This window comes from Lampetra planeri, chromosome 27 (genome assembly GCF_965212315.1).
Source record: "Lampetra planeri chromosome 27, kcLamPlan1.2.h2, whole genome shotgun sequence".
NCBI lineage: Eukaryota > Metazoa > Chordata > Hyperoartia > Petromyzontiformes > Petromyzontidae > Lampetra > Lampetra planeri.
Window position 1 is genome coordinate 1,260,175 of NC_136133.1, and position 13,299 is coordinate 1,273,473.

At 48.4% G+C, this 13,299-nt stretch overlaps 1 protein-coding gene across 2 annotated transcripts in view; it reads right to left on the minus strand.

The window, feature by feature from the left end:
* Positions 1-13,299, minus strand: part of LOC144727974 (AP-2 complex subunit alpha-2-like) — a 48,660-nt gene that overhangs the window by 18,506 nt on the left and 16,855 nt on the right. For both annotated transcript variants that reach the window (XM_078607134.1, XM_078607136.1), the window contains exons 6-15: positions 12,904-13,005; positions 11,466-11,574; positions 10,694-10,844; positions 9,934-10,102; positions 8,700-8,837; positions 5,661-5,843; positions 4,796-4,893; positions 3,033-3,264; positions 2,140-2,316; positions 853-1,112 (exon numbers count right to left, since the gene is read on the minus strand). In XM_078607134.1, the coding sequence (XP_078463260.1) occupies positions 853-1,112; positions 2,140-2,316; positions 3,033-3,264; positions 4,796-4,893; positions 5,661-5,843; positions 8,700-8,837; positions 9,934-10,102; positions 10,694-10,844; positions 11,466-11,574; positions 12,904-13,005 (1,619 nt within the window). The remainder of the gene's footprint in view (positions 1-852; positions 1,113-2,139; positions 2,317-3,032; positions 3,265-4,795; positions 4,894-5,660; positions 5,844-8,699; positions 8,838-9,933; positions 10,103-10,693; positions 10,845-11,465; positions 11,575-12,903; positions 13,006-13,299) is intronic.

Below are 13,299 nucleotides of genomic sequence, written 5' to 3' on the forward strand. Positions count from 1 at the left end.
GGATCGAGGCCTCGGGCCTACCGAGAACATTTGAGGAAATCTGCAAAAAGACTAAGACCAGGAGACGAACCCTCAAAACACAGAAACAAACACAGGCACGCGTTGAGAAGCAGACGGGCGTACGCTCCGTACGGCTACCTTGGGTCTTAAAATGTACGCCACAGCACAGTGCTGAGCTCGGAAAGAAGTGCCAGTGTAAAGCCTGTTCTGTAACGCACCGGGAACCAGCGCGGAGGCTTCAGGAGCAGCTGAGAAGGTGATCGCTTTTGGTGACCGTGTGACGACTCAGGTCAAGTTTGTTCTGGACCCTCTGTAGCCCGAGACAAGTTTTTCTTTTACGTTTTATAGAGGACGGCACTTAGCTTTGCCGCCATCGAGCAGTCATCTTACAACTGCCATTTGCTACAGTGTGCGGGTGTGCATGACAATGCACTAACATACAAGTGCACACGCCTGACATGTGCACTCGCTTTATGGAAATATACAACGCAAACAAACATACGCGACACTTATACATACACTTGCGCATGCACAACGACAACATACGTTGCACGGCCTCCACACTCCGCCTCTTCCCACCCCACATATGCGTTTGTTAGCCTATTGGCTAGTGGCTGTGTGACAACATCAAAATGGGTTCAGCATGTTTGAGTCCTGCAAATTACCGCTGGTTTCGTTCCAATATTTTTTCAACTGTTCCACACGCGAGTCGTCAGGCAGCAAGCGAGAGGCCGTTTCAGATCGTGGCAGCAGCAGCACGGGGGACGCAGCAACCCACTGCAAGAGGGCAGCAGCGCCGCCATAGCCGTTTTACTTTTGCGCTCAAAGCCATCCTGCGCATTGGCAACTCACTTGGCAAAGTATTCATCGGAGGAGATGGAAGGCAACGCAGCGGCGGTGCCAATGTCAGAGAAGACGTCGACGAGCAGCCCTCCTCCTCCTCCCCCCCCGCCACCTCCGCCGGGCGGCCCCACCACCGTGCCGCTGGGCCCCGGCCCTCCCGGCGACGGCACGGAGCCCGCCGCGACTGCGGCCACCGCGGCCGCCGCGGCCGCCGCGGTGGGGGCGCCGAGGCCCAGCAGGTCAGCAGACGCGGACGGGGACGGGGTGGACTGCACCGAGACAAGAGACAAAGTTTCCCCTGTAGAGCCCGAAGACTGCTGAGGAACGTGCCGTCAGCGAGCACCTATGAAGGCCGGAAGCGGGTGGGTGGCCAGCGCTACGCCCGACCGCCTTCGTCTCCCTAGTGGCCATATTTACACACCGCACCAGGTACTCATTTGAGGTGCAGGACCGGCTCAGATATTCGTCACTGGTTGGCCGTGAACGGGAATCGAACCTGGGTCGCTGGGTTCGTAGCGCAGTGCACCAACCACTACACTACCGCTCCCCACACACACACAGGCATGTAGGCAATTGCATGTGTGGAACCCAAGACACACGCAGACAGTGGGTGGCTTTTGCAGGCACCGTACATTATTTCACTTCAGTGTATAGTGTGGTATTATTCGATAGTTACAATCTGTGGATACTCTTTCTACGCTTTCCAAACCAAAATTGAAAGTGTTAGTAGTGTGTTAACTTTGTCCGTCTGTCTGAGAAGGGGAGGTCAAGACAACTAAAATAATACAATTTTAAATCCTTTTCAGCAAAAGTTTCATACGTGTTAATTTGTTTGCGTTTAAGGTGGGTTAGGCCCTCGTGGACCTTGAAGTACCTGACCCAACTTCTATTATAATGTGTATTACTTCCCAGAATCTTTAAATGGAACTCGGGTAAACACACAAAGCCTGCAAGAGGTCCCAGAGGACTGGTCTTTCCACTAAGAAGCTGCGGCCCATTGATCCATTAAATAATAATAATTTCATTTTATATAGCATCATTCATGCAAGTGCATCCCACAACACTGCACATCAATTATCCAGTTCCGTACACAGATTATACAAAAACAAAACCCCACTGCTTCTTTCGGCAAAACTACATAGAAATTCCTCCTGTAAATATTGTCATTTTGGATAGGAGTTTACGTGTCTCAATAGGACTCCGGGAACCCAATTTGTAAAAAAAAAAAGGTGGAAATGAACACAAACGTTTAAACATGTAAACAGCGCGACGTGCCTGAGGTAATGATGTACGTACAAGTGCGCTGGCTTTGAGTGCGATCGGTTCAGATCCTCCGTTGAGTTCTCCACCAGGGCCGGTCTTCTTGCCGTCTTCCAGGTCTGTGACGGTGGACGGGCCTTTCTTCTTCTTGAGCTTGGCCAGGATGGACGACTCGCGCTCTGGAAACGGTGGCATCTCCTCCAGCACCGTCGCCTTGATTTTGTTAACCACGGGGGTGGGTGGGTGGGTGGGGGAAACAGCGGAGGGATGGAGTGGTTAAGAGCACATTGGGACAGGGAGAAAAATCTCGGTGGCACGTCACTTTGCACCACGGGCAGAGGCCGACCAAGGAGGCAACGCGGTTAGGCAAACGATACGTGCATGTGCGGCGCAGACAGAATGCACCCAAAGGAGGAGCACGGAGAAATGGAGGTGGATAGGTTGATGACGTGATTTTTTTTCTACTCTGGCGTAGGGCATTATGTTAGGAGTTAAAAAGGCAATGTCGAGGTCTGCTAGCCAGGAAAGGGCTTCAGGAGAGTCAGTGGAGTTGAACAATAAGGTCAATGAAGGAACAGAGGCCATGGAATATTTATTGGGCAGATTTGGTTTGGCCTCTTCATAGAAGATCACCGCTGTGTTTTCAAAGCCAACGGTGGATGCCCTATGGATGCTCACCCCACGCCACCGCTGGCTCAGGGCTGTAAAACGGGAGATGACCAACCACCCTCTCAATGCTCATTTGAGCAGAAAAAAACCCACTGACTTTTGACTGCTACATCATAGTGGATGTTAACAACTGTGCGTCTCCAATGTTGCCGGTGGCAAGTGTCAATCGTGTTTTGCTGCCGAGCGATGAAGGCGATGGCGGCGAAGATGACGACGGCGATGCTGTTTTGTCGGTGGCATGCAGCGAGTGGGGGTCGAACCAGCACGTCGGTGGTGGCGACGGTGCTCAGCTTGAGGTACTCGACCGCTCGCTGCTGCAGCTCGGCGTCGGCGTTGCGGAGCTGATTCCCCGAGCGCAGCACCTCCTGGATGGTGGGCTTGATCTCGGGGAAGAGGTTCACGAACTTGATGTACGTGCTGAGCAGCAGCGCGCGCGTCGATACGCTGCACAGGTGGAACTTGGAGTGCAGCAGGTTGAACTGCACGAGGGGGCTGCACGCAGGCACCCACAAACGCACGCACACGAGCGAATTCACTGGAGGTTCAGTCCGATGCGGTTCAGAGACAAACTCAAGACTTGGCCGTGTATACAGGTAAACGAACGTAAAAAAATCTAAACACAAACATCATTGCACACTGACACGGCGCCAATATGAATTCTGGTGAGGCCACTTAAAGAGTGTTGGAGATTCTCGGACCGGTTATGGGACGAACAGAGCAGATTCTATTAGAAACAGATGGAACCCAGTTGTTTCAAAGTTATGATGAATATTAAAGAAAATACTATGAGTGGACAGTGAAGCTGGGTTTATGAAGTCAATAGCTGGGTGCCTTCAGCATAGAAGTGATGGCTCACGAATGATATTGCCAAGCAGGAGAGCGAGTATATTGAGAAGAGCAAGGAGCCGAGGATGGCGCTGTGTGAGACACCGCTGCACACACAGGTGTGTCTGACAGGAAGACGGCCCCTGCATGGAAACATAGCAGCGGTTTTGGAAGGTAAATGGGAAACCAGAAGGGAAGTGTGACGGAGTCCTCTAAATGTTACGGAAGTGCACAAAGAGAGGAGCGAGTGGATGGAGTGGCCTACAGCGTCAAACGCAGCAGAGGCCTAGGAGAAGCAGCGCTGAAGGATGAATAAAGTCATTTACCGCATGTTGGAGAGCATTTTTAAAAGAATGGCTTTGGCGGAAACCACATTGTACTAGGTCATCCAGACCACAAAGGGGGGGGGGGGGGCGGGGACATTTTTTTGGAGGGATCAGAGAAAATAAATTGAGACCAAAATATGAATTGATAGAATGGAGTAATAGCAGCAGCCTTGAGAGTTGTGGGGATGTTACCAGTTCGACAGAGGCACTGATGAAGCTGGTCATGTTTAGGGGGCCAGGGCGGGTAAGGCAGTGAGTGATGGGTATGGTGGGGTAAAGGAGCGAGGACAGACGAGTACGTGATGTTGTTCATGGTGACAGGCTGTGACACATGTCAAGGGTGGGTGGCGGCGGGAGACAGACACGCGATACAAGGAGCAGAGTCAGATGTTAGAATTCCATTCCCGATTTTCTTGACCTCTTTGAAAAAAATCGAAAAGAGGCGAGTTGCTCACAAGCCCTTTCCGTGGTACGTTTTGGTTTAGACAATATCGCTTATAAACTCCTTTAAGCTGCGATTGTAAGATCATGTATGTAGAACTTATTTCGCACCGTACGTAGTCAACTGCGCGAATCCGAGGTGCAGAGGAAGGACAAAAACTAAAACACATTAAGCAGTTTTAAAGAAATTAGTTTTAAGTCTAGATTTAAAAGTGCATAGCTCCAGTGGCTTCCTAATAACAGAAGGAAGAGCGTTCCAGATGGCCGCAGAAGCGCATCTAAAACCGCGCGATGCGTTGACCGTCTTTGTACGATGGCTCGCTACAATCCGCTGCCAGGGAGACCGGTGTTCACGCGATGGTTTATGCTCCCTGACGAGAGCAGCCCACGTAGACCTAATCCAGAAAAAAGGCGTACACAAGGACACACACCTGGAGCGAGGGTCTCCAGCGATGAGATTTCCGAATTCTCCCAAGATGTAACCGCCCACCTTGACCATGTTTTCATGGCATGCTGGGGCCTGCAGTGCCTGTACACACACACACACAGAGAGTGCACAACACACGCACCACTTGCTCAGAGCTGCACACTTAAAATTAGCCCAATTTAATGTTTTAAAAAACAGCACGTAGACTATAAAGCCCTAAACTGGACTATAATTGCATTCATCTCACGAACGATAAAAAGGCTTGCCAATAATTATTTGTATAACCGACTGATAACAAAAACAAGCATAACTCGATATATTTCAGTTGACTAGAGCCCTGGTACCAGTGATAATGCACAGTATGACTTCTGGACACGGTGCCTTAAAGGTTACCCGGGCCATGAATGATTTAGTAAGCCCAAGGCACAACAGAGTTTATTCCTTCGTTCTCTTATCCGAGATCGGTTCTCCCATATCTTTGTAGACAAGCAGAGCTTCTCCATAAATATAGCAATCTTTTTCCAATGAACAACTCATTCTGAAGGAAATTCATTATTTGGACCACAATGAAAACCCGATATCTCTCATGTTATGTTACTCATTGGCCCAGATGAATTAGAATAAAATTACAAAATAATATGTATGCAAGAAGAACGTCTTTCGCATTGTACGTAGCCAACCATGCTAATGGGAGGTGCGGGGGAAACAAAACAAACTAAACACACACAAAAAACAATAATTTGTAGTGGCTGTTAATATCTCGTGCAAATCTCGCTGGTCATTTCGGCAAGGTCATGACACCTATTTAAAAAGAAAAGCGCCAGTCAGATGACGCGGTTATCCTGACTTCCTGAGAAACGAGCGCGTACCTCAAAGACGGTCTTGGCAGCGTAGCCCTGCACGTCGTCGCGGTTCGTGACGATCTGGATGACGCGGTACCACACTTCTTCGCTCACGTAGTCGCCTGCGATGCGGATGAGGTTGAGTATGGTGTCCACGTACCACGTGTAATCCACCGCGTACCGCTCCGCCAAGATCGCCACCTTCAGCACCTGCACGCGGGGGGAGGCGGGGGTCACACGACAGCCGCCACCCATCGTTGGCAACAGCTTTGTTGTCGTCACCATCGTGAATGAAGCATCAGGAATAGCAAAGTCACACCAACTCTCTACCCGAAGCCCTCTTGTCGTAGGCAGCAGACCTCTACATTGGCATTTAAGCCCTCAAACGTATTGCCAATATTATCGTTACCACCACGATAATCATCAGGAAAATTATTTGGCGATGCTGCTGCATTGGCAGTGGTGCAGAAACAAGAAAATTTTGATTTTTTTTTACATCACAGATTGTTTAACTCCTCCTAAACACCAGCACAACCACCATCATCACCCACACTGGTGACCAATACAACAGCCACTGCTACAACGATTACAATTAACACGACAGTCCTCATCGTTAGTGCGAATATTATCTCAATTGCAACAATCGACAATACACGCCGCCCGCCCTGTACCCTGCAAGCTTGCAGCCGTGGTAGAGTACGACTCGGGCTTGTACTGGGCTTGGTTAAAGTTAATCGATGTGCAAGCACGATGTGCCAGCACATCGTGCTTGCACATCGATTAACACAATCCTGAAAGATATTCGCGGCATTCATTTATTCTAGATTTGAAGCTTTCGTGACTGCAAGGAATCATATTCTTAGGTTTTTTCGGTAAAGTCACGTAGGTAAAACATCAAAATTAATGAAAATAAAATAAAAACAAAAATCACGACGTTTCGGAGGCAACACAAGACTCCGTCATCAGGTGGGACCGTCACAGCCGGTCCCACCTGATGACGGAGACTTGTGTTGCCTCCGAAACGTCGTGATTTTTGTTTTTATTTTATTTTATTTTCATTAATTTTGATGTTTTACCTACGTGACTTTACCGAAAAAACCTAAGAATATGGCATTCATTTATCAACTGAACTGGAAGCAGGCAATGACAAACGAGCATTGTCTGAACAAGGGTAACACGTCAGACCGGGCGAGTTTTAATTTACACCGACTTGGCCCTAATGAAAACCTTGATGATGCCACTTAAAACAAAGCGAATAGTTTACACGGGACTGCTGGCATCGGTATATGCCGACCAGCATCTATTACGAAAAAACTATGAACGAAACTATTTTTTATTTTACCAGGTAAGGCCCACTGAGCTACGTGGCTCTTTCAGAAGCGACCTGGCTATCACAAATGATAGCCCAATGAAGTGGCTTATCGCGTGGAAATTTATCGCAGCCAAATACTCTGAACGCACGTTTCTAAATTTGGAGGGAAAAACCGGAGGACCTGGAGAAAAATCCATACGACCACGAGAAGAACATGCAAACTCCAAATATACAGCAGCATCAGGGTCGGAATCGAACCCACAGCCTCCTGTATACCAGGCGAGGTAGTTAACATCTCCTAGCCACCGTGTGCACAACACTTGAGGTGTGGGCAAGCACCCCTTCACGTTGGGCGACGTGTGTTAGAATGCTGGTGTTAATGCACGGGATACAGGCTCTCATTTCTTACAAAATGAGGAGAGGGAAAATGCTGTCCAAGTTCTGGTGGCACCGTGTAAAAAAGTGCATAAGATGGTAACGGTCACTTACAGGAAGGAGGTGCATGGGTTAGGTATAACCAGACCCAATCACAATTCAATCTGATGAGATCCAAATCCAATTTACAGATGATTGGATTTCTTTGGTTAATGGCCAAATCTCATTGATGGTGATTGGATTATAACTGTTACAGAAATACTACATTACCCAATAATGTATTTACACACTGAAAAAGTTAATACATTTTAGTTCCTTTAAAACACTTTGTTATGGTACATCGGAGAATAATGAGTAGCGTGCATAAAGCCTTGAGCACATTGGCTTAAACACAAATTACACTGCTGAATTAAATATTGTTACACACTTGTTTACCCGGAAAAGCCCCACTGAATCTCAACTGTCTTTCACGAGGGTCCTGTTAAGTTTTGAAGTATCGATGACGATTTAAGTAATTTGGGAGAAAAATGTAGACCAAGGTGCCAGCACAAGAATGGACTATTCACGGGATACGGAACATCCACTGTGAACCAAACTACGCCTACGTTACGGTCAAAACACATGCGGTACTATTAACCAGGGCAGCCTGCTGGATTTGAACCGCGGACCTCTGCAATGAGCAGCTAACGTGCCAACACTGGGCCCCGTCACCAGTAGCGTGGCGGTCAACGCGCTGCGTTACAAACCCGGAGACCCGAGTTAGATTCCTGCTCACGGCCAACAATGGTGACGAATATCCGAACCAATAATTAATGGGTCTCCCCTAGGTCGACTCGGCTTCAAATGAGCACCTGGTGCGATGTGTAAACATCGGCACTCGGGAGACAAAACGCGGCCGGGCGTGGTGCTGGCCACCCACCCCCTTAAGTGTGCCGTCCCGGCTTTCATAGGTGCTACTCGCCGACAGCACTTACCCCAACAGTCTAGTAAGGCTATACGAGTCTATTAACCAGGACAGCCTGCTGGATTTGAACCGCGGTCATTTGCAACGAGCAGCTGACGCGCCAACCCTGGGCCCTGTCGCCGCCAAAATATATAAATCAGAATCTGTATTTATAGTCAAGGAATCCGATGAGCTATAATGCTCTTTTTCACAGATGTCCAGTAGGGACGGGTAAGAACGATAGTTGTGCAAAGTACAAGAAAGGTAAACAAAATCACCCCAACACACACACACATACCAATACAACTAAACCAGCCCCATCCTAACAGGTAAAGCTCACCGAGGTATTAACAAATTTTTCAGAAGCGACCTGGCCACATATGACAGTGAGCGACGGAGCAGATAAGTACACGGACACAAATGAGTTTTTACACACCATCTCCTCCCGGATCGAGTAGTCGGCTGTCTCCAGGTAGTTGAGCATTTCGGAGGTGATCTCCTGTGCATTGCTACGGTCGCACATGGCGTAGAGCAGGTCCACGGCTCGCTGGCGGACGCTCACATCCCTCTCGGTCTGCTCCATCACCACGCAGGGCAGCAAAGGGGCATTGCGGAGATTTGATTTTGACATGTAAGAGAAGCGAGAGAATGTTACAATATGTATTACTTAATGTGGAATACAACAAAGTCAGCAGTTTTTTCTTTTAATTTAAGGGAATTAAGCAGCAAACCGATCTATCGTTTTGGTTAATTTAACTTAAACTGAGCAGACAATCAGTGGTGGGGAGGGGGGGGGGGGTCTGTTTTTTACAGGTGTAGCACTGACCCTGTGTGTCGGCATTGATTTCAAGACAAGTATGGACCGGTGTACAAGAGAATTTGCATTGGCGAGGCTTTTTTTATATTATCAAAAATGTTTAAAATATTTTAGCGAAGCAATTACATTCATGAGGAGCACAAATGTCAAATTTCGAGCAATTTTTAATTAACCGTGTGGTCAGTCTTCTGTATACGTTATTCCCTCCTCATCAGACTCGCTCGCTATTATAAGTCTGCCGAAATTCTTCCGCCATGCAACTCATTGGATTATTTGTTACACGGGGAAACACGTTCAGCCAGTTAGCCGGTGAGTTGTTTTGCTGGCACCAGCCCGCAGCAGTCACTAACATTAGTTATTAATTATTTTTTAAACAATTTTTTTTATTTTACCAGGCAAGACCCACGGAGCTATACAGCTCTTTTCAGAAGCGAACTGGCCACAAATGACAGCCCAATGAAGTTTCTCATCACATGGATATTTATAGCAGTCAAATACTCTACACCAGTGCTGCTTATAACCTTGACGACAGCCTGCACCACCCGTTGGTTCATAAAAAGGACATCTCACACCCCAAGGGGGTGGCGTGCACCCCAGGTTAAAAACCACTGCTCGAAACGCATGTCAATTATACATCTGGAGGGGAAAAACGGAGGACGCGGACGTGCCCACGGGGAGAGACACACGCAAACTCCAATATACCTCAGGTGTCAGGGTCTGGATCGAACCCACAACCTCTTGTATACCGGGCGAAGTAATTAACATTCACCACCGCAGCGCCCTTATTGGCCAGGAAACTCAAGGCACAGATGATTTGTAACGGCAGCACGATGACGGAGGAGCAAGCACGTACCTTGAGGGCATTGATGACGGTTTCCTGGTGCTTCTTGACCGCCTCGTGCGAGAACTCCGACGATGCCAGCAGGCACATGCTCTCCAGGGCCAAGTAGCGCAGGTTCGTCTCACGGTGCTGGAGGAACTGGCCCAGTTGGTTGCAGGCGCGCACCAGCAAATTTGGTTCGCTGGAGCGGAGGGGAACAGAGAGAGATGCCACCAATTACACCGGTGATCACTGTACCGTAATCATCCTCATCAGTAGCCGCATCACTGTCATCATCGTCGTCGTCGTCATCATCATCCCAACACCCTCATCGTAAAATAATGCAGATGTGATATGTTGTGCAATAATGCAACAACCTGTTAAAATAGAATCAGAATATTTATTTATCCTGGAGAAATCCGATGAGCTATGAAGCTCTTTTTCACAGATGTCCAGTCAGGTGGGTCAGAATGTTACAATGACAAACAAAACAAAAAAACTGAAGTCCAAAATAAAAAGGAAAGGTAAGAAAATCACAAATACTAAATAAAACTACTATAATTTTACCAGGTAAAGCCCATTGAGCTATTAGTTATTTTTCAGAAGTGACCTCGCCATCACAAATGTCAGCTCAACGAAGCGTAAATAGAACGCCATTTTTGCCACGGAGACCCGTGGGTGTGGAGCGAATCAATCAAGACGCTTCCATCATAAAATTGAGCAAAACCTGGGCCCCACCCGATTGGCCACGTTGACAAGAGGGGGGGGAGGAGGAAGGGGGCCCCCCCCACACCTGTCGTGATGAATGATGAGGTTGATGGCCTCAAAGAGCACGGCGTTCTTGGCATTGGAGTGCTGCACTTTCTTCGACTTCGGCGGCTCCTGCGCCTTGTTTAGGATGTTCTCCAGGCACTCGCTCAGACGCCCGCGCACTGCCGGGTCCTCTGTCACGCAGTAGGCGGGCACACGGGGGAGAATGCAGGCGCACACGTGGGTGTGTGGGTGTGCGTGTGTGCGTGCACAGAAAAGTACACGTGAATAGGAGCGCACAACAAAAGTGTTAATGATGAACTACGAAGGCATCGGTTAAATACCGTGAGGCAGAATGCCACTGTAAAGAATAAGGAGAGATGTCTCGCTGTGTCCTACCGTGGGGAACTGGGACGTACCAGCCCGCACTACATGAATTACCATGTCAGGCAAACGTAATGTACTGAAAGCATCATGCATGACATGCTTATTGCGACATAATATTCACCGTGACAATGTGTGATTTGGAGAACCATGATGCACTGGCAGACGGCTCCCTGCCATTCATAAATATTTTTTTTGTGATAAGCCACGTAACGATGTGGCCAACTTTGTACCATCAAGGCCCTCCACCACCCCACACATTGCCAAGCAAATTAATTTGTCGAATGTAAATGCTCTTCACAAGCGCAAAAAAAAAATGAACTCACGAATTACGATTCTCCGGGGATAACCCTGGTGTTATGCGTGTTATGGGAGCGCCGCGTCACCCGTGGGCAACATCGCGGCGTAGCGATCCAAAGTGACCGACTCACCGGGTGGTGGGTAGCACTGCAGCAGGCGCAGAAGCTTCACAGAGAGCCACGGCGCTGGCACAAAATAGTACGTGTAGTCCTGCAGATCTGTGTAAGAGGATGTCACGATCTGCTCCACCCACAATGCCACACACACACACACAGAAGCCGTCACTTTTCTGGACAGACTGTATTATTTATTTTAAATTACAGCAGGATACATGCCAGGTTCATCTATCAATTGGCAATTGGGGATGCGTGACCAGCAACTGATCGCATGATTTGCAAGATCGTAGTGTGGTGTACACGCTGACGACAGTATTGCAAAACAGATAAATACAACCAACTTTACTCAGCCAACCACAGTAACAAGCACTCGACAACAAATACCAAACACATCAACTCCCCCTGTAAGACTGCTTTCCCCAGTGCTAATAACGACACGGAGGCTGAGAGGCTATCACACTTGTGCTCTGAACCTGGCGACCCGAGTTAGATTCCTGCCCACTGCTAATACGAGTGCTGAGCGGTATAGGAACCGGTCCTCATTACCACCCACTGCTCCCCCCTCACCGGTGGGGGGGGGGGACGACGCTCCCACTGCCCCCCCCCCCACCTCTAGCCAGTCTTCATCAACCCGCAATGAGTGGTGAAGTATGCTAAAACAAGCCCCACAACTAACATAGCACAGAGAAGCCTTCATCCATCAGCGGACTGGCAAAGGGCTGTGAATTATTTATTAACAATGACACCGCACCAAGAAATTTAGAGTTTAAAGTGGAGCCGACGTAGGAAAGACGACTATAGTAATTTCAAATACCAATTGCCATTAGCGTTGTAGGAAAGTACATCGATCGCTACGCCACGGTGCACCCACATGGCATTTATTGATTGTAGCGGCAATGCTGTGTGCCAGCACGACACACGTTCGCCACTTTTGTCCCGTCAATAACAACGCTCGCTTGCAACCAACCACACCGTTGTACTAACATTTAGGCCCGGGCAAGGTTTCGGAGGGCACCAAGTCAAGATCGTAACGACATGGGTGGGGTTTCATATTCTTGGTTCTGTCGGTAAAGTCACGTAGAAGGGAAATAATAAAATAATATTAATATAAAACAATACAAATTCTCACGACGTTTCGACTGCAACACAAGCAATCATCATCAGATGAGAAATCCACAGCAAGAAAATTGGAAAAAAGTGGCGGTTTTACCTGAAACGTTGTGAGAATTTTTATTGTTTACTATTGATATTATTTTATTATTTCCCTTCTACGTGACTTTACCGAAAGAACCAAGAATATGAAACCCTGCAGTCATGAAAGCTTTAAATCAAAAGAGATGGGTGGGGTTTTGCACGAATCGCACATGGTCAGCCACACGTCGTTTCCGCGCCCGTGTTTTTGAGCGAGGACAACGGCCGAGGGGGAGAGGGGGGCAAGTGTGTGCACACGCACCCTGCTGAGCCGCGACACGGCGAGCGAGACGCTGCCCTTGTACTCCTCCGGGTTCTTCTGGGCCAGCGCTGTTATGAGACTCGTGGCTGCGGTCACCACCCCCTGAAGAGAAGCGACATATTAAAAAAGTGTTGCGCACTGAACAAATAGCAACAGTTGACGCATGCTGTCAAGCCCACTCAACTACCTCGCCTGGGATACAGGAGGTCGTGGGTTCGATCTCGACCCTGATGATGGCTGTATTTTTGGAGTTTGCGTGTTCTGTCTCCCTGTGGTCGTGTGGGTTTTTCTCCGGGTCCTCCGGCTCTTTCCTCCACATTTAGAAACAAGCGTTCATTTTACCAAGTAAGGCCCTCTGAGCTATGTAGCTCTTTTTCATAAGCGACGTGGCCACAA